The 24,580-nt window shown below is 52.1% G+C and overlaps 1 protein-coding gene across 2 annotated transcripts in view; it reads right to left on the bottom strand.

The window, feature by feature from the left end:
• Nucleotides 1-4,210: 4,210 nt before the first annotated feature.
• Nucleotides 4,211-24,580, bottom strand: part of Scube3 (signal peptide, CUB domain and EGF like domain containing 3) — a 33,668-nt gene continuing 13,298 nt past the window's right edge. Inside the window, exons 4-23 of one of the 2 annotated variants that reach the window (XM_042684159.1) lie at nt 22,460-22,594; nt 21,320-21,445; nt 21,007-21,123; nt 18,732-18,779; nt 16,729-16,845; nt 14,810-14,932; nt 14,262-14,378; nt 13,026-13,151; nt 12,621-12,737; nt 12,385-12,489; nt 12,019-12,135; nt 11,454-11,612; nt 10,796-11,011; nt 10,288-10,449; nt 9,913-10,080; nt 8,643-8,804; nt 8,031-8,228; nt 7,413-7,565; nt 7,226-7,305; nt 4,211-4,537 (exon numbers count right to left, since the gene is read on the bottom strand). In XM_042684159.1, coding sequence (XP_042540093.1) covers nt 4,388-4,537; nt 7,226-7,305; nt 7,413-7,565; nt 8,031-8,228; nt 8,643-8,804; nt 9,913-10,080; nt 10,288-10,449; nt 10,796-11,011; nt 11,454-11,612; nt 12,019-12,135; nt 12,385-12,489; nt 12,621-12,737; nt 13,026-13,151; nt 14,262-14,378; nt 14,810-14,932; nt 16,729-16,845; nt 18,732-18,779; nt 21,007-21,123; nt 21,320-21,445; nt 22,460-22,594 — 2,696 coding nt within the window. In that variant the 3' untranslated portion in view covers nt 4,211-4,387. The remainder of the gene's footprint in view (nt 4,538-7,225; nt 7,306-7,412; nt 7,566-8,030; nt 8,229-8,642; nt 8,805-9,912; nt 10,081-10,287; nt 10,450-10,795; nt 11,012-11,453; nt 11,613-12,018; nt 12,136-12,384; nt 12,490-12,620; nt 12,738-13,025; nt 13,152-14,261; nt 14,379-14,809; nt 14,933-16,728; nt 16,846-18,731; nt 18,780-21,006; nt 21,124-21,319; nt 21,446-22,459; nt 22,595-24,580) is intronic. The other variant, XM_042684160.1, reaches the window with a different exon arrangement.

Consider the following 24,580-nt stretch of genomic DNA (forward strand, 5'->3'; position numbering starts at 1 on the left):
CAGAAGTAGCACTGTGGCTCAAGTGGTAGAGCACTAGCCTTGAGCAAAAAGGAACTCAGGAACAGTGCCCAGGTGCGGAGTTTGAGTCCAGGACTGGCTAAATAAATAAATAAAATCCCTGCAGATCATAATTAGTTGGCTCATCCCTCTCCCATTGTCTGAAGTCATGAGTCTAATGAGATTCTGAGGAGCTGTATATCCCTTATTTTCCCCAAGTTCACACATGAATTTTTCATTTTAAATACTTTGTAGAGACTATAAAGCTGAGTCTCTTATCTCCAACTAACCAGCCAAAAGCTGGAAGCAAAGCTGTAGCTCAAGTAGTAGAGTGCCAGCCTTGAGCAAATAGCTAAGCAAGAGGGTAAGGCTCTGAGTTCAAACCCCAGTAATACCCATGAAAAAAAATAAAAATTACACACACACACACATGCCTTTTAAGTTCTAAAATCAGAAATAAGATGAACCTAAAAAGAAAAAAGTTAAGTCGTAGCTGGAAGTCAGAAGACACTTGCTCCTCTGTTTACAGTTCTAGGATAAGCTACTGGGAGAGGAAAAAGATGGCAGGCAGAAGAGTTTCATTTAGTATTTTAATAATAATAATAATAAAAAAGACAATACAAAATCCAAACATTGCGTTTTTACAAGTTCAGATACATATTTTTCCCCAAGTGCAAAATACTCTAGGAACTGCATCATTTGTTGTTTACTGTTGATTGTGTAAAGAGATGCTTGCTATATTGGCAGAAGTGGAGGGCAGATATAAACACAATTTTTTCTCTGTTAGAAAATAAGCCTTCCACATGATTCTCTGAAATTTCAGTTCAACTTGCACAGTAGTTCTGTGCCATCTAGATATCTGCTGATAACAGAACAGGACTTCTGTCCCTCTTGTTATATTTTTTCCAACATGATTCCTAGTCCGAATAATGGCCCAAGGACAGCCTGTACTACCTTTGGGAAAGGTCAAGTTTAAAGGTGTTTCCTTTCACTTTTTTTCGTGCTAAAGAAACAGGCAGTTTGTTTCTGCCTATGGTCAGTCACACTGTCTTGTTCCCTTAGTTTGAGACTGTCAGAATGTAGTTAAGCAGCAGATGCATATGTTTGCATGCTCCATGTTTTTTTTTTTTTTTTTTTTTTTGACATCCTGACATAATGACCTCCTAACTCATTCCAGTTAACTCAAACATGCATATGGAGAACACTTCTCAGATTAAAAAAAAAAAGTTTCATTAGGGCCAAAGATCAGGATTGTATTACTGAAATTTGCATTTCCATCACCACAAATTGACCAAATCCTGGGAGGAATCTGAGCAGTCACAGTTCAGTGTTCAGCCTTTGGGGATCTCTAGGCCTGGGGTGGGCAGCTCAAGTCTGGGCTCTGGACAGTTTTCTCCCGACTGAGAATTCCCTCAGGTTTAGGGATGGGCTTGGCCTGATCATACAGAGGGAGAGGTGGAGAATTACCGATGTTGCAGTGCTTCAGAGGATATAAGTGCCTTTCCAAAACACTTGGATCACTTTCCAATTCACTTGACGCTTGGAGCCCTCATGGAAATAGCTTCCCATGCTCAGACTCAATCAGGACAGGTTTTGTACAATGAGGCCCCACAGTCTCATGACCCTACAAGCACCCAATCCTGCAGGAAGGCCCCTGGGTTAGCTCATGAAGGATTCCTATTTACACCATCTTCCCACTCCCCTCACTTCCCAGTGGAAATATCTTTTTCATCTGTCTGTGAAGCCTAGAGTCCCTGAGTGTTGACTCCTCATCCAGTCCACTTATCCTCTAGTCTGATGCCTAGGACCAGTTTCCTCTTTAGGTTCAGCAGCAGCTGTGCCTGGATTCTTAATGCCCAACTTGGATCATCTAAATTATACTTGTTGGACGAGAGCAAATCTTCCATCTACTCATCTAGGTCTGTCTTGATATCAGTTAAGAACCTAGTAATCTACCCTTTCCACAAGCCATGGCATAAATGACTGAAGAATATATATTTTTATGTGTATGTATGGTGTATGACAGGAAAAAAAGAGGGAGAAAAGAGAAGCCAAACTCTAAAAGCATACATTGGGACACAGCCTCAGTTTGGCTTTCCACGAGAGAAGCAAAATGGTAGGGAAAGAGGAACAAAAATGCTTCTAGTAGAATTAGGATGGTCAAAGTTAATTCAGTTTTCATGGTGCTTTTTGAAAAGTGCAGCCATCTATACTAAATGACCATTTCCCCAGCTTGGATGTAGCCATTTAACATCTTTGCAATGAGTACCAGGGGAGACAAAGACAGAAGATCTCCACTCCCAACTAACATGTCAAGAAATGGAACTCTGCCATTGGCTGCCTATCACTAAGGCCTGTGTTTTAGCCAGTGAATGTTTCTGATTGGAGGAAGGGGAGAGGGGCCCGTTTATTTCCTGTCAATTCTCCTGGGGAGCAGTAGCCTGGGACAGTTAACTGGCCCTGTGGAATCATCAATAGCCTTTGACTAGGACCACAGCTTTGGGAGAACTACAAGGAGCAAATGGAAAAGGATTCTACAGGCAGCAGTTGGATTCAAGGTAGAGTGTGCAGGATCTAAGTTTGAGCATTGACTTGATTCTTCTTCCTTCAAGAGACAGGCTTGAAGTGAACTCTAAGTGGGAAGTGACAAGTGCCAGGCACAGCACCAGCTTCATGCCTGGGTAGCCACCCTGTTCTTAGTTACTACATACTGCTTTGTCTGGCCTGGGAACCTGAGTTGGCCTGTCCCTGGGCATTTGGCCTGGTCCTCTTCCGTGAGCACACCAGGAAATCACGATCAAAGCAGGACGACATGAGGTTCCCCTCCTTGCAATAGAGTCACTGACCAATCCTACCTGCCCGTACAATCTCAAGGGTCATGCTGAAGTCCTGGAGTGGCATAGGGAAGCAGGATTGGTTTAGCAAACAGTCCCTTTCTTTTCTGTTCCATCGGGTCTCCAGAATTACTGTCTACATAGCAGATACCTCTGAGCTATAGCCCCAGGTTAGCCCAGTTGAGGGTGCTAGCACAGGAGGTGGCCACTGGTGGGTCAGAGATGAGATGCTCCAGCACTCAAGGTTCATGAGATTCAAAATGGATATTCTTCCATTCCTATCACCTCTTCTTTCTTGGGCAGCTATAAATAGGGTTGTTCTAAGAAGGAAAAAGAAACAAACAAACAAACAAAAAAAAACCCAGAAAACAAAAACCCTCCCTCTAGACAACACAGAAAGACTCAAAATGATTGCACTTATTAGATGTGGACAGGGTGGGCAGGAGGCTCGCCAAGTGCACACATACTCCTCTTGCTGCCCACTGCCCAAGGCCAGAGGTAGGCAGCTCCAGGCCGGCTGCAGAGTGGGGTCTTCTTTGGTGGAACCCACAGGCCACATGGAGCTACAAGGGAAAGACAGCTGTGGGGCAAGGTCCAGGCTGGGGCCAAGCAATAGCCAGGTTTCTTTAAGGACAACATTTAAGTAAGGGGAATAGGCTCCCCCAGGGAGCACTCAGGTGGGATGAGGGCTTGGCTGGGCAGGGAAGACAAGAAAAGCTATTAGTGTTGGAGGCTGGCTTCCAATTGTTCTGTAGTCTAACCCTTTAGATAATATGTTCCTTCCTTCTTTTCTCTTCTTCCTTTTCCTTCCTTCCTTTCTTTCTTCCTTCCTTCCTTTCTTTCTTTCTTTCTTTCTTGCTTTATCTTTCCTTTTTTCTTTCTTTATTCTTTTGGGCAATGATTTAAAAGCTGCTTTCTGTCTGGCAGAGCTGTAGTCTTTCTCTCTGGAGCTATAGCAGGGCACTGGCGTACATGGTAATGTCCTGCAAGTCCTCATTCGGCCAGTGTCCATCAGCCCAGGGGCGTGGGCCATTTGTAAACCCTTGTGGAGTAAATCCCAGGCAGACAGACATGCAGCAGAACAAAGTGAGGAGCTGTATAGACAAGAAAGCCAGCTATGTGGACAGCCCAGGGCTCAAACTGTGTGCCCTGCAGACGTGCTGGCATTAAGCCAGTTAAAGGCTTCTTTGGCAAAAACCCTGGGAAGCGCAGTAGGGGATGTTCTGCCTCCTGACTGGCAAGGCACAACCCTTTATGGCAAGAAGCCCTTTTTACCCATCCCCATTCCCTAGAAGACCAGTGTGGGGGCAGAGGGGGGAGAAGGAGAAAGAGAGGGGGTGGGAGGGAGAGAGAGAGAGAGGAAGAAAGAAGAGGGAGAGAGTAAGGGAGGAAGAGAGAAGGAAGTGAGAAAGACAAAAAGGGAGAGTGCCTGGTCTGTGTAGTGATAGTTTTCCTCCAAAGAGAGGAGAGAGTTCCTTGTCTAAGGTTGGGGGCTGCCAGCTCTGAGGGCTGAGGAGTCTGGGGACTCCAAAACCTGAGTCCTTGGGCTGTGGGCACTATTTGTAGGGCCTCAGGAAGCTGGAAACTTTGGACCGGAGAAGCTTGATGAAGGATTTTGGCAACATCTCCTTGTGTTTCTCTGTGTACTTGAAGTAGTTCTGGGGATGGGCCAGCACCTCAAAGAAGGCCTTGATTAGCTTCTTGTCCTGCAGAGGGTGGCAGGCAGTAGTGTCAGCTCCGAGTCATGGATGGGAAACAGGAACACCAGCCTCCACCCAGCAGCCCCTCTCTGTGTCTCTGGGCATAGCACACCAAACCTATGCAGAGGCAGCTCTGGACCACCAGCCCCACCCTCTGCTCTTAGAATCCCACTGGTAGCTCCAGCCTTCTACTGCTTAAGCCCCCAATCTGTGGAGCCATCCTTGACTCTTCTTTCTCACCCACAACTACAACGAATCTGTTGACTCTACAGTTATAATATAACCCCGGTCTGGCCTCTGTCGGCATCTCCACAGTTGCCACCCTGGGCCAAGCTGTCATCATCTCTCACTTGGACCATTGCCAGCCTCCTAACTGGCCTCCTTGCTCTCTTAGACTGTACTCCCTGCAATAGCCAGAGTGACTCTTGGGGTGGTTAATTAGTTCACTCTTTTCCTACTTGAAACGCTTTTTCTGCTCTCTCCCTTCCTCCTTTCCTTTCTTTGGCTCCTTCCTGCCCTTCTTTCTTTTTTAATTTTTTTTTTCCAAGTCAAGGTTCTGTCATGTGGTCCAGGCTAGTCCTGAACTCCTGGGGTTAATTTATCTCAACACTTCAGCTTCTCAAGTAGCTGGGATTATAGGCATGTGCCTTCACAACTGGATACAATTTATTTATTTATTTATTTTTGCAGGGGGGGCGAGGAAGGGGGGAGAGTAGTACTAGGGCTCAAACTCAAGAGCTAGGCACTACTCCTGAGCTCCTTTGATCAAAGCTAGTGCTCTACCCTGTGAGCCATACAACACTTCCGGCTTTTTGTGTTTAAATGGAAATAAGAGTCTGATGAACACTCCTGCTGGGCTGGCTTTGAATCATGATTCTCAGATCTCAGCCTCCTGACTAGCTAGGATTGTGAGCCACCGGCACCTGGCTTATTCTCTCTCTCTCTTTCTCTCTGTTTCTGTCTCTGTCTCTCTGCCAGTCCTGGGGTTTGAACTCTGGGCCTGGGTGCTGTCTCTAAACCTCTTTGTACTCAAAGCTAGTGCCCTGCCACTTGAGCCACAGTGCCACTTTCAGCTTTTTTTTTTTTTTTTTTTTGTCAGTTGTGGGGCTTGAACTCTGGGCCTGGGTGCTGTCCCTCAATTCTTCAGCTCAAGGCAAGCACTTTACCACTTGAGCTACAGCGCCACTTCCAACTTTCAGCTTTTTCTTAGACGTTTATTTATTCCTGCCCAAGTTGGCTTTGAACCATGATCCTCAGATCTCAGCTTCCTAAGTAGCTAGGATTACAGGTGTGAGCTGCTGGAACCCATATCCTTTATTTTCATTTGTACTCTCTGGTGCTGAGGATTGAATCTCCTTGCTACACCCCTTCACTTTACCACTGAGTTATATCCTCAACCCCTCTGATTTCTGTTATCATTCAGAGTAAAAGCTGAGCCTCTTGCATGGCACATTGGAGGACTATGTGTCATTTGTTTTTCTCTCTACTCTTTCTTGCTCTGAAGTGCCATCCTGGCCTTCTTGAGGTTCTTAACTGTGTCATGGCCCTTAGCTTGGAATATTCCTCCTTAACTCCCCTTGACTTTACTCAGCTCTTTCCTTTCCTTTCCCTTCCTTTCCTTTTTCCTTCCTTCCTTCCTTTCCCAGCCCTGGAGCTTGAACTCAGGGCCTGGACACTGTCCCTGAGCTTTGTTTGCTCAAGGTTAGCACTCTACCACTTGAGCCACAGCGCCATTTCCAGCCTTTTCTGTGGCACTAAGGAACCAAACCCAGGGTTTCATGCATGCTAAGCAAGCACTCTACCACTAAGCCACATTCCTAGCCGCTCACTCAGGTCTTTTCTTATAGCCTGTCCTGACCTGTCCATGACATGCCCCGAGACATGCAAAGCTGGCCAGGTTCCAGGCTCCTTCCACTGCATTCCTGCACAAGGAGGCTGGGTATGGGACTGCACTTCTTCACAAACTGCAGTACTATGACATATTTGATTTTTTGTTTCATACCAGTCTGTGTTGCTCCTGGACTTAAATGATGCTGCCACCTCTGCCTCCTGAATAGCTGCGATCACAGGTTTGCGCCATGGCACCCAGATTCATTTAATTTGAAAAAAGCATTTGCAAAGTATATGTTCCTTGAAGTCTTTAAGTTCCAAGTGATTTTTGTCATCACACTTTTATTTTGATAATATTGTTATTAATAATAAAAACAACTCTTGTATCCAGCAATAACATATGAAGAATAGCTATAAAGTTAAGACTGTAGTTTTGCTGGGTGCTGGCAGCTCAGGCCTGTAATGCCAGCTACTCAGAAGGCTGAGATCTGGGGATCACAGTTCAAAGCTAGCCTGGGCAGGAAATTCCATGAGATTCGTATCTTCAATAAACTACCAAAAGCCCGGATGTACACCTGTGGCTCAAATGGCAGAGCTCTGAGCAAAAAAGCACAAGGACAGTGCCCAGGTTCTGAGTCTAAGCCCCAGAGCTGGCACACACACACACACACACACACACACACACACACACACACACACACACACACACACACACACACACACACACACACACACACACACACACACACACACACACACACACACACAATATATATACTCATCTTGGCACTCTGCACGTTACCTGAGCATTGTGACTTCACATTATTAATATCAACATAGCCTTCACTGTTAATATTTACTTGCCTTTAAGATCTCCTGGTGGTTTTCAGAGGCATAGAGCCGGCCATCCCGCACAATGTCTTCTACCAGCTGCTCATAGTCCTCTGCAAAGGCACCATGGTTGTGGGGGCTCTACCTGCTCCCCTACTCCTCTCCCGAGACCCCAAGCCTCCCTTCCCACATCCACCTCCCCTCTCCTGCCCCTGCTCACCGTCATAGGTCACATAAGGGATCTGGAAGCCACGGGCACTGTTGGCCTCACTCGTCTTAAAGTTAATCCAGAGTTTCCGGGAACGGGCAGTGAAGGCGATGGGCCGCTCATAGGTCTGGCAGGTCTCATATGTGGTGATGGAGGATGGGGAGGCTGGCAAGGGAAGCAGCTGATCAGCAGAGCAGCAGGCCAGGTTAACCAAGCCCTGCTGTGGATATGGGTGAAATCTCCACCCAAATATGTACATATACCCCAACACCCCCCCCCCAACCCCTCTCCCATGGTCTCCTGGGTTCCTTCCACTACTGATAGCCAAGTACTCACACAGTGTATGAACTCTGACATTTTAAATGAGCAGAATGGCAAATAGAGCTAGGATTAGAAAGTCACACACTGATGGCATTGGGTTGCAGCGCTGGCTTTCCTCTCTCCTCCTCTCCACTGAACCCTGCCATTCATTCCCTTCTGCTCGCGTGCCCTTCTCTCCCTAAAGCGTCCCTCACCATCTCTCTCCCGTGAGTCCCTGACTTTGAGGCCCCAGCTCTTCCTGTACCAAACTCACTCTCTCCCAACCAGATTCCGACTGCCCTTCCCTGGCCCAGCTCTGCAGCCACCCACAGTTCTTTCTCATGACGAGGACGTCCCCACACTCGTCCTCAGATGGCAGGAAGATCTCGGGTACCACGATAAGAATCTTGCGCTTGGGTGGGGGGTTGATGTTCCAGATGCACTCCACGCCGGCTGGGTAGTTGCCCGGGTAGTTGGGAGACTCGATATAGCCAGTGAACTCACCTAGCTCCCCACCACACTGGCGATCTGCAGCCAAGCCCCAGTGGATAGAGCAAGAAAGAGAAGGCAAGTCAGTGGGGGAACTAGATTGAAGAAAATGGAAGAGTTCTGAAGTGGAGGAGGTTCAGACACATGGGCAGCCACTAGCCCAGTTCATTGTCCACTCTCCACATTCTGAGTTTACCTTCCTGCCTGCCCTTTAAGTACCTGTTCCTTCTTGCTCTACTTAGCTCTTCCTCCCTGTTACCCATCTCCAGGGAATGGAGGCTACAAGGCTCAACCCAGCAACTGACCTAGAGAGCAAGTAGGTTGGGGAGAGGCGGGGCTTTTGTGTCTATCCACCTACCAGCCCTGTTTCCTGTTGGTTTGCCACTCCTTCCTTTCCATGTCCATAGGTCCCAGGTCCCTACCCCCTGTTCCACAGCTCAGACCGCCACATACTCTTGCACTGGGCCACGCTGGTAGATCCATCAAAGTCAGTGCTTGTATTTCCAGGACAGCGAGTGCAGAAGTTCTGACGGAAGTCTGGCTGGTAGGAGCCCATGGCACAACGGATACACCGATGGATGCTGGTGTTGTAGTAGTGCCCTGGAGAGCACTGGACTGCAGGCAAGTGGACAATAGGAGGTGAGGAGGGCAGGGAGGCACTCTGGGGCATGGGATGGATAGGCAGGATGGCAGGATGGCTCATCAAATAAATTAAAAGCGCCTAAGTTTTTTTTTCCCCCCCAGAGTTCCAATCCTTCTTGTCAGAATTTAAGCTCAGCAAAGCTTTCTAGAGTGGTTGGCTCCAACACCAATTCTTTCCTTTTAGATACTAGACATGATGCCTAATCTATCTAGGAACTCACTTGTGGTATGCAGGGGTATATATCACAGCTCTCCAAAGCAGAGGAGACAGTGGCTGCTAAGGTGTTTTTGCTTTTCTTTTTGTTGTTGTTTTGGTCCCAGTTCTAGAGCTTGAACTCAGGGCCTGGGCTCTGTTCCTGAGCTTCTTTTGTTCAAAGCTAGCATTCTATCACTTGAGCCACAGTGCCACTTCTGGCTTTTTGGTAGTTTATTGGAGATAAGGCTTTCATGAACTTTGCTGCCCCAGCTAGCTTCAAATTGCAATCCTCAGATCTCAGCCTCCTGAATAGCTAGGATTACAAGTGTGAGCCACTGGCACCTGGAGGCTAAGCATTTTTATCCCCAGGCTTGGCCTGAGGGATGGCCAGGATGGCTTTTAGGAGTAGGCTGGTGTGCTTGCTCGGGCAGATGGGCCCTTCATGGTCTGGAAAGGATGGTGGGATAACATTCTCAGGACCTGGATGGTTTTCTTTTTTTGGAGGGGTAGAGGGGCGATGTCACTGTGCTCTTGCTTGCATGGCAGGGCCTGGGAGGGAGGGGGTGTCTCAAGACTATCTGGTAGGCTGGGCGCTGGTGGCTCACGCCTGTAATCCTAGCTACTCAGGAGGCTGAGATCTGAGGATCGCGGTTCAAAGCCAGCCCAGGCAGGAGAGACCGTGAGACTCCTATCTCCAATAAACTGCCAGAAAACCGGAAGTGGCGCTGTAGCTCAAGTGGTAGAGAGCTCGCCTTGAGCTGAAGAGCTGAGGGACAGCGCCCAGGCCCAGAGTTCAAGCTCCACGACTGACAAAAAAAAAAAAAAAGACTATCTGGTAGCAGCTGGGGTCAGGGAGTCCCCTAGCAGGATGACTACCTCACTCACCTTTGGTATCACAGTCTTGGAAGGAGACAGCCCCCTCATGCTTGGTGGTGAGGCCACCCCCACATGGGAAACACAGGGTCCGGCCTGCTTCAGGTTGGTAGGTGCCCCGTGGACATGGCTGGCAGGGCTTGAACCCATCTGCAGAGTGTTGGCCAGGTGGGCACTGACCTGCAATGAAACCAAGGGCCCAACTCTGATGGGATGGTCCTGAGTCACCCCCCATGGGGTCACCCAGTCTTGAGGGACAGAGCATACAAATAGGATGTCAACTAGGTGAGTGGCCTGGAGCTTGGGCCTGCCCTGGGGGAAATCCCGTGCCCATGGGCGCCCCAGTGCCCGCCCTAACCCACTCTGCATCATTTGTTCCCCTGGCACCTGCACACGTGGTGATGTTGGTGGCTCCAAGAGGCCCGTGGGCATCACTCCCAGGGCAAAGGTCGCAGGAGAGCTGCCCTTCTCTCTCCTGGAAGGTGCCCGCTGGGCATGGCACACACTGCTCCGTCTGGCCGTGGTAATACGTTCCCTGCGGGCAGCTGACTGAGGGAGAGTCGGCCGCGCTAGCCACCCACCCCCCCATTTCCCGCCCCCCAGGCCTAGGACTCCCCTTCCCGCTCCCTCAGATTCGGGAGATTTCCTCTCGTTAGGGAATGAACAGAATTGTGCTTTGAGAAATAGGTCAAGTCTATGTGCTGGCCCTGCCTGGTATCTCATGAGTTCAGCCTGGGACCAAGGAAAGGTGGACAATGGGTAGAAGGGTCTTGGCTGCCTCATAATTTGAGAATTGCACTGGAGACACGAAGGAAGGGTCCTGCTCTCTCCCATGATGGGAGGCCCCTACTTTGGGCCTTTCCTACTCCCCTGCTCCTCCACAAAGCTGCCTTACCACACTTGGCCCCAGCGCGGTGCTGCCCGGGCCTGCAGGCCTCCCCTGGCTCTGCGCGCTCTCCGGCTGCCAGGCTGGGCTTGTGGGCTAGTTCGTAGTCAAGGCCAGCCAGGCGCAGCAGGAAGCGGTCCTGGTTGATGGACTTTCTGAGCATCTTCAGGGATCCTTTCAGTCGCCGTTCCATCCGCTGGCGGAGGCAGGGCAACCCGCAGCTGGCTAGTGGTGGGTCATAGTATGAGTTGGAAAGAAAGCCTGGCATGAGCCGGGTGCCGGTGGCTCACGCCTGTCCTCCTAGCTACTCAGGAGGCTGAGATCTGAGGATCGCAGTTCAAAGCCAGCCTGGGCAGGAAAGTCTGTGAGACTCATCTCCAATGAACCACCAGAAAACCGGAAATGGCTCTGTGGCTCAAGTGGTAGCAGGCTTGCCTTGAGTTGAAGAGCTCAGGGACAGCGCCAAGTCCCATGACTGACAAAAAGAAGACTGGCATGAGCGGGTGGGCAAGAAAGCAAAGGTGGAGACTGGGAGGGGCATGGTAAGAGGGCCAGTGTTGACACAGGGTCTGCCCCTAGTGTAAGGCCCTGGCCCTTCCTTTGGCTGTTGAGGCCTGTGGTTTTCCCCACTTCTACCCTCCCCTGCAGCCCTCCACCCAAGTTCTACCTGTGGTTTCTTCAGCTCTCACTTCTGCCTCCAGTTCCAGGGTGAGTCGGGTGACCTCCTTGCCTGGAGGGGTCCGAGCCCTCCGGCCCTTGCCCTTCCGAGAGGAGTCACACTTGAGATGGATGAAAGTAACCTGGCAGTCAGAGCAGGGGGCGCCACCTGGGGGAGAGGCCTCGTTAGCCAGGGCATCTGGGATCTCCCCTTCCATCTCTGCCCCCCCCCGCCCCCCCCCGCCCCCCCCCCCCCCCCCCCCCCCCGTCCCAGGGATAGGGGAAGTTCTTCCTCACTTCCTCTCCTCAATCCAGACAGGCCTCCCCTGACCTCTGAATGCAACTCTCAGGGTTCCCTGAGTCTGGGAGACTAGTTGGAGGGAAATAGCTTGGGACTTCTTTGGGCCCTCTGTCTACAACTGCTTCCACCTGCTCTGCGCACAGTGCAAGATGCTGCAGGGTGGGGAGGAGTGTTCTAAATGAGATCTCACTAAGCAGGGGGCCCGGGGCGGGGGAGGGGGGGGTGAGGGTTTGGTAGTTGGACAGCCCGTCAGGGTGAGGTCCCCAGTGCAGACCTGGCCCTGGGACTCTGCTGGCCTCCTCCGGTTTGCCTTTGTTTCGCAGGTGTAAACGGCACTTGGCATCCTTGATCTTGAAGGAGGCCCGCTGTTTAACCGACAGGGCTGCAGCCTCTAGAGGGATGGCAGAAGCTCAGCATGGTGTCGGGAAGGGGGCCCCTGGGATGGGGGCTGCTGTGGAAGGTGTTGCAAAGCTGGGCACTAAAGCAGAGGCGTAGCCTGAAGGTGAGATGATGATGTTAGAGGCAGCGAGGCTGCAGAATGAGAGCAATGTCGGAGACCCAGGGACAAGGCAAGGCTGGGAGACGAGCGGAGAGAAAGAGGTCGGCAGAAGAGGTCAGAGTGGTCTGTGCTAGTGCTCACCATGGCAGTGGCTGGAACTGGTGCTATTCCCGGGGTGGCCGGCTCGGGCTGGGGCAGCCTTAGGACTCGGGGTGCCACAGCTCACTGTGAAGCCATTCTCAGACTCTGAGAAAAGGAGCCTATCACAACTCTGAGCTGCCCCTGAAGTCCCACTGGCAGGAGGAATCTCAAGGGAACAGAGGCACTGCCATTTTCTCCCTTCGGTCCCAACCCCCTCAATCCCCTCCTCCCAGTACCTGGCAAAAACCGGGCCCGAGAGGGGCAGGTCAGGGCACAGGTGTCCTTCTTGCCAGATCGATTGCAGCTGAGCATGGCCTTTGAGGCTCCAGGGTTTCCCTGACACTTCACTGGCTCTAGGAGGGGGAGAGAGGCCTGACGAGGGTGGCACGCATCCCTTTCCCACCCTCTCCCTCAGTTGGTGAATCTGGTGGAAGAGAATCAGCTACATGCAGAGCTACAGTTACGCCATGGAGACTGACGAAGGGATTATTCACCAGAAACTGTGCATCTTAACACAGATAATTACATTTTTTCAACCATTTCCCCCAACCCCATATCCTAGCTGGTACTCGGCTCTCTAAGACTACACCCCTCTTCTGAAATTTCGGTGCCACATCCTGCCAGCAGAGGGCGGTGCGCACCTGTACAATCTTTGCCATTCCAGTGCAGGCGGCCCTGGCCGGCTGGACAGGTACACTGGTAGCTGCCAGGGGTGTTGATGCAACCAAAGCGGCAGCCTCCTCGGTTGATGCTGCACTCGTCCACATCTGGGGGAAGGGGCAGGAAGACAATCAACTGTGGTGCTTGGGAAGGAGAAGTCAGGGTATCGGCAGGGAACCAGAACCTTTGGTTAGAGTTCCAGGCATCCTGGGTCATGCAAGAGGAGCACATTCTAAAGATCTCCTTATGGTTAACAATACCTTATACTTACACTTAAAGTTTTGTTAAGAGGGGGCTGGGAATATGGCTCAGTGGTAGAGTGCTTGCCTAGCATGCATGAAAGCCTGGGTTCAATTCCTCAGTACCACATAAATAGAAAAAGCCAGAAGTAGTGCTGTGGCTCAAGTGGTCGAGTGCTATCCTTGAGCAAAAGAAACTCGGGGACAGTGCCCAGGCCCTGAGTTCAAGTCCCAGGACAGGCAAAACAAATGTTAAGAGGGTAAATCTCATGTTAAATATTCTTTTTGGACAATATCACATCTTCCCTCACACTCAAATACTCCTTTTTTTTTGTTGGTGGGGGCTTGAACTCAGGGCCTTAGGTGCTGTCCCTGAGCTTTCACATTCAAGGCTAGCATCCTATCACTTTAAGACGCAGCACCACTTAGGATTTTCTGGGAGTTAATTGGAGATAAGAGTCTCGTGGGCTTTCTGGGTTGGCTTTGAACTGCGATCCTCTAGATCACAGCCTCCTGAGTCGCTAGGATTATAGGCATGACCCACCAGCGCCCGGCCGAAAATATTCTTAAAACAACAACAAAAATTCAGCGTTTTGTGGCCTGAGAGGAACTCAAACTTCCTCCCCTATCTCTATCCTCAGTCAGAAGATTCACGGATTAGGGTCCACACTGACTAGCCTTTTAAAGTCTCTCACTTCTCCCTACTGGTGGGGCTGTTGGTGAGCTGAGGATGGGAGTTTGGGGTGAGTCATGGGGCAGAAGACAGGCTGTTTGGAGACGGGATGCTGTTCTCCAAAACTGGTCTTCAAGGCTGCCTAAACTCCTTTCATTTCATCATGGCAGATACAGACAGGGCATGTGCAGCCAGGGATTGCCCACAGCCATAAGCCAATAACATGGGGTCTCAGTCAGCTGGAGGGTAAGGAGGTAAGAAAGGCTGAGGTGACTGGGGAGAGGGGTGCTAGCTTGTTAGCTTACCACCACAGTGGGTGACACCATATAGCAGGTAGCCACGATGGCAGAGACACTGGAAGCTTCCTGGCGTGTTGACACAAATGTGGTCACAGGTTCGATCAAAGGAGCACTCATCTATATCTGCAAGAGATAGGATGTAAGTTACTGAAGCTGTTTTGGGTCACTGGACCCATGTGTAGGCGAGGCACCCCTGAAGTTGACTCCTCCCACTCATGACCCGGTCACAGATGGATGACTGAGCAGTGCCAACCTGTGCCCATTCTATTTGGAGTCCTTGGATCTGTGTAGTTGGGCAGGCCACATTGGGCCCAGGGTATCGACCAGAGAGAAATCTGTGCCCCAGCCCTCATCATGCAGTGTGTGCCAGTGTGTAGCTGGCCCGCCAGAAAGAAGCGGGACTGTCTGCAATCTGCAGCATGGCGCTGCTGCCTCTGGAGACTCTATAAACAGCATCTACTGAGTTTCTCAGGCTGTGGCCTCTGGCTGACTTGAAGCTATCTGGGGAAGAACCTCTCCCGGGCCTTTCAACATGGTGGCCCAGGTCTGCTTACCCTGGCAGTTCCTCTCATTGATGAGCAGCTTGTAGCCCTTCTTGCAGCTGCATTCGAAGCTGCCCACTGTATTGCGGCAAAGATGGTCGCAGCCCCCGTTGTTCAGCCGGCACTCGTCTATGTCTGGGGAAGCAGGGCAGAAGAGAATAGAATGAAGTTGGTAGATCCCTTCCTTCCAGGGACACAGAAAAGCAAGGAGTGTCCTTGTCTACCCCCTCCTGGGGCCCCTCTGCCACTCTCCTGACTCTGGATTGTCCTTGTTCAGGGCAATTAGTAACATCCTTCCTTCGGGAAGGATGGGTCCAGGAGCCAGACCAAAGGCCACCAGGGAACCCTCTGCAGTGTGAACAGGTGGGCATTTGCTCCACAGGGCAGGCTCTCCAGCTGATGGCTAGGCCCAAGAAGGACTATCTCCTTCCTGTCCCCTACCCCTGTGCCAAAGGTCCAATCAAGAATGCTGAGTAGTGGGCTAAGGAGAGGTGGAAAGTCCAAAGGACTCACCGCAAAGGGGCAGCCTTCAGGGAGGAGGAGTCAGGCACAGGGCCAGGCAGGGAGGACTTCCAGGAGAGGCGGTAAGGCTGGGTAGCTGATGGGGGAGGCAGGGGCCAGGCAGGGGGCTGGACAGGGGGAAGTCTGGAGAGACTCAGGCCTGAGGCAGCTTTCAGCACTAGAGAGGGAAGGGGTGGGGGGTGGGAGCAGCTTCCTTCCTGAGGTCAAGTTCCTGGAGCTGGTGGCAGACAGGACCCAGGCTACTCACCCCTCCTGGAGGGGAGGGGCAGGGAGGGCAGCCCTGCCTGTCACTCCTGGCATACCTGTCAACAGTCCTTCCCAGCAGGAAACCTCGTTCCTCCTCCTCCCCCTCCTCCTCAGGCTGGCTGACCTGCTGCCCCAGCCCCTCCCCTCCTCCCACAGCTGTTGGGCCAAAAGACACAAAGGAGCCCCAGCTCCTTGTGACTAGGGGACGGGCCCCATGAATCACTATTTTCAATATGGCAACCCTCTCTTTTTCTCCTCCCTGTGCCCTCAGACCTGGCTGATGAAAAGAAGTAGAATGGACAACTCTGTATTACTGTCACGACAAATATACATGCAAGTGCCAAGCTCTCCCCTGAGGACTTTGTACATAAAACACTCATTGCAGCAAGGCAAGGCGAACACGATAGGGAAACGAAGACACAATGGCAGGACACGAGTGGCTCAGGGTCACAGAACTAGGAAGAGGCAGAGCCGGGATCCGAACCCTGTAGCCATGCACCTGACTATTGTCCTTTTCTCCCGGGGCCTGGACAGCCTTTATAAAGGGAGGTCATTTCTGGGAGCCCACTGGGAAGGTCTGAGGAAAGAGTTAAGGTGGCTCACGCCTGTAATCCTCACTACTCAGGAGGCTGAGATCTGAGGATCACAGGTTGAAGCCAGCTTGGGCAGGAAAGTCCGTAAAACTCTTAGTTCCAATGAATCACCAGAAAACTGGAAGTGGAGCTGTGGCTCAAAGTGGTAGAGCACTAGCCTTGAACAGAAAAGCTCCAGGACAGTGCCTAGGCCCTGCGTTCAAGCCCCATGACTGACAATTCCTCTCCCCACCCCCCCACCCCCCAAAAAGCTGGGGGACTCAAGTATCCTCCCAACAAATGTGGGACTAACGTGAAGGATATATTCTTTGACTAAGAAGGCTGGGGCAACCCTCTTCCCCCACCCAGGGAGCCAGGGAGGAGAGTAGAGACGCAACAGAGAGGAGGGGCAGAAGGCGCCTTTGAGCCCCATGAACTAGCATGGGACACCAGATACCCCTTGGCCTCGTCCTAGGCTCTTGTTACAGGGATGGAGGAGGTGTGGTTCCATTCCTAACGACCCCATCTCTGGACCCAGCTTTAGCCCCTTACTGGGGGTTGTCCATGCTCCCTCCCCCTTGGAGCCCTTACCTTTGCAGGTCTTGCGGTCTGGCTGTAGCATGAAGCCCACAGGGCAGCTACAGTGGACGCCCGTGGCTGCGTCGTGGCATTTACTGTCGCAGCCTCCATTGTTGACAGCACAGGTCTCTGTGGAGGACAGAGGTAGAGGGTGGGATGGGGGTTACTCACTTAGAAGAATCTGAGCCTCAAGGTGTGGAGGCCACAGGGGTCCTGAGGGAAGGCCTCTGCGGCCGCCCTGTGCTCCAGCGGCGGTGGCAGCAGCAGCAGCAGCAGCAGCAGCGTGAAGCTGAGGCTCCCAGCCCCCAGCCCCTCACCAGTGCAGCCAAGCAGCCCGCTGCCCTGCCCCCTGCTTGATTGGAACAAGGTGGACAGCAGTGAGGCAGGTACAAGCCAGGGCTGTCAGGCAGGAATGTGCTCAGGGCGGGGGAGGGGGAAGCAGGGAACCATGGGAGCTAAGTACAGGGGGCTTCTGGTCACCAGGGATCAGAGGGGACAGGCAGGGGTGTCCTCCTCCCTGTCCCACCAGCTCAGGGGGGGTGGGGTAGCTGGGGTCATGGTGGGACACTCTTCCTGTGGGTGGGTCAGCCAGAGGGAGTTTGGAGGTCCCCAGGACGGTCGAAGGACGCTCATCCATTTGGCTCCCCTGGCTCCCTGACCAGCTTGCTAACGAAAGATCCCAGCTCCGGGACTGCCCTCCCAGCCTACAGGAGAAGACAAATACTAAGGCCTTCCCCTCTGAACTCCTCCCAGCCCGCTGTTAGCTCCACCTGGAGAGAGGCTGGCTCCTTGCTGTGTTCCTTTCCTTTGCACAGAGGAGGGGAGAGGCCAAAGGAGAAGAATCCAGACCAGGAAGGGTAGGAAAAGCAAGACACAACTGTCTTAGTGCAGTGAGGTCTCTTTTCATGCTCCCCATCAGCTGCTGGGTTTCCCTTAGCCGAGCCAGAGAAAAGCAGCCTTAACCAGCAGCCAGGGAGCCGCAAGGGGCAACAAAAACAAAACCTACCACTTCAAGACCCTGACATGAGACACTGTGGACCTATTGTGGGGGTGTCTAGAATTCTCCCATTAGAGACTCCAAGGCCTCCAAAAGAAGCCTTGGATAGCAGCTCCCAGTATCAGGAAACGAATGAGGAAAGTTCCTGATGCTCAGCCCTCCTTCCTTGTCACCACTGGGACGGCATGCCTTGCGCTGCTGCGGGTCCCAGGTAACATCCTGGGCCCTCAAATGCTCAGCTCCAGGTCCACAACCCCCGCGGGACTGCCCCTCCTCTTCCTCTTAGTCTCTCTCAGAGGTTCTCAGGACCCCAAGGAACCTGAGTTCAGGTTCCAGAAGCCCAGCTTCCTCCCCCAAGAGTGCTCTGACCTAAGAGCCTGAAGAGCAGGGAGACCATGGGCGAGGCTGGACAGGGCAGCAGGGTGGGGCAGCTCTCTGATCTCAGGCTGAAAACCATAAGCTGCCCCTGCTTTGTGTGCACCAGCCGTCCCTCGATACCACACACTGGTCTGCCTGAACTCCAATGCCACCCTCGTAACCAGGAAGGGGGTGGAGCATGATGGGCGATGCTGATTGTGAGTTGATGAATGGAAGAACCCAAGAAAGATGGCCCTTGGAGAGGATGGCATCTCATCCTACCACACCCTCGTCTCCGTGGCACAGTGGGCACGGAGGGGAAGAGGGACCTGGCTGGGTCGTAGACTGTGTGGTGGCGGCAAGCTGGGACAGATGGCTAGGAAGAGCCTGGGATATCAGAAGGTGGTGCTGGATGAGAAGCGAGCAGAAGTGGAAGGAAAGGGAGAGAAGAGGAAGAGCAGGACAACACAAAGGCTCCCAGGCCAGCTATCACCAGATAGGCCTAGTGCCTGGGCTGCCAGGGGTGGGGGTGGGGGAGGCTCTGCTGGCAGACAGGCTCAGTGGGGCTGGGCTCAGACGGGCATGCAGTTAGTGGGAGCCCCAGCGGTTAGCCCTTCCCCTAGCAAGCCAGTGAGAGCAAGCGGAGAGCAGACATATTTACCATTAGAAACGGCCTGAGGGGGGGTGTGCTGCTCTAGCCGCCTTTCCCCTGTTTGACATTGTAAAAAAGCTGTTTAGATGCTGGGCAGGTGCCTTCCCTCCCCGAGGCCTCCTCCACCCGGCAGGCACACACCCCTAGCCCCATACCTTGAGCCCTGGAACCCTCATGACACTCCTACCTGAAGTCCCCAAAGAAGCCAAGCTTCCCCCCAGTGACTGAAAACCTGAGAAACTGAGTCTCAGAGACAGGCAATTGTGGGCTCAACACCACCCAGCATGCCAAGGGCAAAGCTGGCCTGCAAGGCAAGTCTTAGGAACAGCCAGATCTCAAAGGGTGCCCAGCTTTTCAGTTCCCCACACTGCCCGCTCAGCCTCGCCACTGAAGCTGAGCGTTCTCATGGGCGCAGACAACGGAGACCTTCTACCAAGGCTGGGGAGAACGAGATGTAGGGCATATGAACCGCATGCTATCAGAGCCAAGGGAGGAAGCAGGAAAGGACATAGCGCTAAGTACTAGAGCACCCTCGCTCGCTCTCTCTGCATCACTTGCCATGGTGGGCCCAAGGGGTCTCAGAGAAGAGGTCAAGCATCCATGTCTGAACAGAAAGAAACCAGAGAGGAATCTAGGCCTCTGACCTGTAGGCCTCCAGCTTTCTTTGGGAAAGATCACATGCAGCTTCTTTTTTTTTTTTTTTTTTGGTACTGGTCTTGGGGCTTATTAAACTCAGGGCCTGGGTGCTATCCTTGAGCACTTTTGCTCAAGGTTAACACTCTACCACTTAAACCATGTAGATAAAAGTCTCATAGACTTTCCTGCCTACTCTGCCTTCCAACCATAATCTTCAGACCTCAGCCTCCTGAATAGCTAGGATTACAAGCATGAGCTACCGCTGTCTGACTCTTTTCTTTTTTATTAGAGGAGAGTCTTTTAATGGGGAAGACTGTCCTCAAACTCTTTTTCCTCCCACTTTAGCCTCCCAAGTGCTAGGATTAGAGCCATAACTACCACTCCAGCTGCATGCATATTGAGGGGTGGAGGAGAAGACTCTAGGGACATCTAACCGTCCAAGGGGTGGTGGGAGCCTGAAAGCAGAATTAGACCTGTGAGGAAAGAATGAAAGGAGCTAGAACAACCAGCCCAGCCCAAGAAGACAACATGAAGATCTAAACATGTTTTGAGGTCTCTGAGGAGCAGAGAGGGAAGGTATGCAGGTTTCTCAATTATGGAAGCATGTCTCTGTAACAGATGCCTAAGGGGATCTTGTAAGAGTACTTATCTGTCCCCCATCCTAATATCTTCAGTGAAGGTGACAGATCTCTGAATATGTGTGTGTGTATGTGTGTGTAGGGGGGGTTGGTTCTTAAGCTGAATGCCACATCTCTGACACACAGGAATTCAGAGAGGATTGTGCCCACAGTTCTCCTTTCTCAGCCAGTAAAGCCCACCAGATGGATGGCCCTGCATGCACACCCTGTGCCCACGGAGCAAGCGCACCCCTGCCTGGCCCAAGATCCAGCCTCACCCCCAGCCATAGCTCTCCCTATGTTCTCTAAATGGCTCCAGGATCTTTTCAGCACTCAAGACCTAAAGACTGAGGGAATTAAGAACTAACTGTAAGGAATTATGCTCATCTAGGGTAGCTAGTGGGGAGAGTTAAGGCCTAGGAATAAAAGGTCTAGCTAGTAGGTGAGGCAGTGGGCAGGCTACAGGTGGAGCTGAGGCAGAGGGAGAAGGAAATGGGGTGGAGTGGGGCGGAAGTGAGGAGGGAAAGCATAGAGGAGACACATGGAGCTAGGACCATCCCCCCCCCCCCACACACACACTTCTTTCCTAGAACACTGGGTGTTCTAGGAAAGAGCACTGGATCCTGCACATAGTCCTGACAGGTACAGCTCCCACTACCATCCAACCAGGGCCTCATCAGCTGATTTCTCCAGCTCTCCCCTGCCTTATTTCCCTCAGCTTTGGTCAGCCAGCACCTTTGCTCATCATATTCCCAGTTTGGTAATGGCCTCCTGGGAGGAAGAGGGTGTGGTAAGGCTCCCGGGGCAGGTGGAGGAAGGCACGGGCTGGTCAAGGAGGAAGAAGGGCAAGTATGTCCTTCAGTCTCGTTGCTCCTCATAGAGCTGGCATTGTCTGGGCCTTCATTCCCTCACAAGTCCTCTGGGGCCCGCAATGGGAGGGAGGATTCCTCATTCCCCACAGTTCCCTGGGGCCCGCCCCACCCCCCAGCCCCATCACAAGGTAGCCTGAGTTCTCCCCTGACCTCACCCACCGATGCATGTCTTCCCGTCGGTATGGAGGACAAACTTGACATGGCAGCCGCAGCGGGGGCCCTGCTCCGTGTCATCACACGTGTGCTGGCAGCCACCATTGCCATAGTTGCAGGTCACTGCACAGAGAGGGCAGGAGGCCTGTTAGCTCGCTTCTCCTGGGCCTCACGGGGCTCCACAACTGGAAATGGGGCCCTCTTTCCTAGACAGCTCCCCCACACCCCATTTCCTCCCAGCGCCATCCCCTTGCCGCCCAGGCCCCTCCTCTCTCCCTTGTGCCTCTCCACCCTCCCCCCCCCCATCCCAATGTCTCACATTTACAGTCCCTTTGGTTCTTGGTGAGCTCGAAGCCAGGGCGGCATTCACAGGCAATACCCCCCTTGGGGGTCTCGCGGCAAATGTGGGCGCAGCCATGGTTCTTGTTCATGCAGTTCATTCCTTCTAAAAGGGAAGAGAAGATGCTGTTTGTACCCTGGAGGCCTAGATGGATTAGAACAAAGAGGAGACCTGGGAAATGGGGAGGAGTGGAGGAGGTGGCAAGGTTGCAACCCAGAGAAGGGCATATCTTTTCCCATCTGCCCATCCCAGGCTTCCAGTCTGGCCCACAGAGCTGAGTGCCAGGAAGCAGGGTGCCGTGCTATTTTGCGTGATGGCTTCATGAGTGCTAATAGCCACCTGAAAGAACATGGGTTCCCTATCTTTCCAACAGCCCACACTGTGTCTAAGACTTGTCCAGCACTATGCTAGGAATTTGGGAATAAGGAAAGATCTAGAAACATCTAAGAAATGATTCTCTTCTCTCTTGGCATTTTTTTTTTTTTTTTTTTTGCCAGACCTGGGGCTTGAACTCAGGGCCTAGGCACTGTCCCTGGGCTTCTTTTTCTCAAGGCTAGCACTCTACCACTTGAGCCACAGCACCACTTCTGCCTTTTTCTGCTTATGTGGTGCTAAGGAATTGAACCCAGGGCTTTCTTGCATGCTAGGCAAGCACTCTACCACTGAGCCACATTCCCAGCCCATGATCTCTTCTCTCAAAGGGCTTACACTCAAGCCTGGGAAGAGAAACAGCCATCAAATCCACACTGTGAGGAAGAAGTCATTGGTACAGATAATCATGATGCCACAAACACTGTTTAGTTCTGGCCACACACTAGGGCAGCATGCTGAGCATATGCTGAGCCACAGAAACAGACAACAAATACCCCAACTCTTCCACCCGGCCTTCTTGGTCCAGGTCACAGAGGATACTTGGGTGAACTCTTTCACAGAAGTGGGAGTCTCAGGGCTGTGCTAGAGAACACCCCAAAGTAGCTCTAACCCCTACAGCCCCCATCCCAAACCAATTTCACCAGATGTTTCTCTGTCCAGGGAGGCCTTGGGGTTTCAGAGTTGTGGGCTGGACAAGGAGGAGGTGGCAGAGTTCGGGAAGGGCAGGGGAGTGGGGGACGGGCTGACCTTCGGGCCGCTGGATGCAGGTGTGCTGGTTGTCGCTGAGGAAGAAGCCCTCCCGGCAGTGACACTCGTAGCTGCCCATCATGTTGACACAACTCTGCTGACAGCCGCCATTGCCTTCCGCACACTCATCCACATCTGCGCAAGACAAGTGATTGGTGGGTCCATGGGGTGTAGTCACCAACTCAACTCCCCCTCCACCTAAGTCCCGCCTTAGACTAGGCAGTGTTCTCTTTCTTTCTTTTTTTCTCTCTCTCCTTCCTTCCTTCTTTCTTTTCTTTCCTTTCTTTCTTTCTTTCTTTCCTTCCTTCCTTCCTTCCTTCCTTCCTTTCTTTCTTTCTTTCCTTCTTTCTTTCTCTCTCTCCTTCCTTCCTTCCTTCCTTCCTTCCCTTTCCTTTCTTTTTGCCAATCTTAGGGCTTGAACCCAGGGCCTGGGCACTGTCCCTGAGCCTGTTTGTGCTCGAGGCTAGCACTCTACCACTTGAGCCACAGCAGCGCTACGTCTGGCTTTTTCTGTGTATATGGGACTGAGGAATCAAACCCAGGGCTTCATACATGCTAGGCAAGCACTCTACCACTAAGTCACATTCCCAGCTTGGCTAGGCAGTTCTCACTCGATCGTCAGCTAATATTCCTAAGTGTGAACAGGCCAGAGCTGGGAACGAAGCAGTAGACCTCAGGAGACATTTGGTGATGACTTGCCTTCCTGGCCCTCAGGGTAGAAACTGGGTCTGAGGGCAGAGATCGGGGAAGGAACCAGGGCAAGAGGATGATTGGGGTCACATCTATTGGGAAGAGGTAAGCGTGGGGGGGGGGGGGAGGTAGTGGCTGGTTACAATGAGCAGCCAGGATATGGCCCTGTCATTAGAGCTATGGCCATGGTGCTGAGGTTATAGGAAAGAGCACAGAGGATGGCAGCTGAGTCTCACCCCATGATGTCTCCTCTTGGGACAGGGACTGTTTCTGTGGACAGGCTATAGCTCTACCCTTCCCCTCCTCCCCATGCCTTGGCTTGCTGCCATATTGCTTAGCTTTTCTCCTATTTTTGGTTTAACAAAACAAAGTCTGGCCGTTTTGGCAGAGAGGAGGGGGGAGAGAGAGCTGCCAGACTACACCCTAGATGGCAGAGGGTAAAGAGGTCCCAGAAATCACCATTCCCCAAGTCCCACAGCCAAGCTCATCCTGGGGCTCCCACTTCAACACTTTGATTCCGTCTCCATGCCAGCTCCTTCCCTCCCACATCCACAGTTCCTCTGTTTGACTTGACCCAGAAGGCAGGAAAGACTGGAGGCCAAAGGAGCAGTGAGAATCTGGGCTCTGAGGGCCTCATCTACCCTCTCTCCCCATCCTCCTTGCTGAAGCCTAGAACCCGGTCTTCCTTTTCTGGCCAAGGACAGAAGGGATTCAGATCTAGTTGGCTCTTCCCTAAGAAGTGTACCTGTTAGAAAAGCTGCAGAGTGTGTTTTCCATGTGGAGTCTTTGTTTCTACCTATCACTTGCTACACCCCAGCCCTCTATTCCTACTCTATCTCACCCTACATTCTATTTTTCTTCCTTCTGTTCCAACCTTGTACAGGCTATGATATTCTAGCCAAGTTCTTTCTTCCAGGTCTCCATGGGGAAATTGAGGCTTACAGCATACACAGCTTTTTCAAGGTGGTCAAGAAAGACCTCTGACCTGCTCCTTTCCATACTGATTCCTTCTCTTTCCCTCTTGCTGCTTCTCCTGAAAACATGGGATCTGATGAGAAATCCGGTGTTTCCAAAGGTCAAAGGAAACTAAAGAACTCAATGCTGATGTTCCCAGTTCTGTGAGTACTCCCTGTCCTATTCCAGTGCCCCAGCTTCTCTTCCTGAAAGAGTCTCACAAGAGTCCCCTTGGGGTGACTAGGGAGGGGAGGGGCTGAAGTAGCAGGGGAGATGGCCATGCTGGGAAGGGACCAGGAGGGACTGGAGGCCTGAGTCCCAGGATGGGTGTGGCGCTTAGAAGCTGCTGGGTATTCAGGAGGTTCCTGGGTAAGCAGGGCCTTGGACAAGTCATCAATCTGCTTTAGTGAGGTTGGGTGGGGCCCAGGCTGATTTGAGGCATCTCTGCTTCTGGCGTCTCTTCATTTTCTGTTCTAT

Source organism: Dipodomys spectabilis, unplaced genomic scaffold (genome assembly GCF_019054845.1).
Source record: "Dipodomys spectabilis isolate Male_0828 unplaced genomic scaffold, ASM1905484v1 ptg000085l, whole genome shotgun sequence".
In the NCBI taxonomy this organism is placed as follows: domain Eukaryota; kingdom Metazoa; phylum Chordata; class Mammalia; order Rodentia; family Heteromyidae; genus Dipodomys; species Dipodomys spectabilis.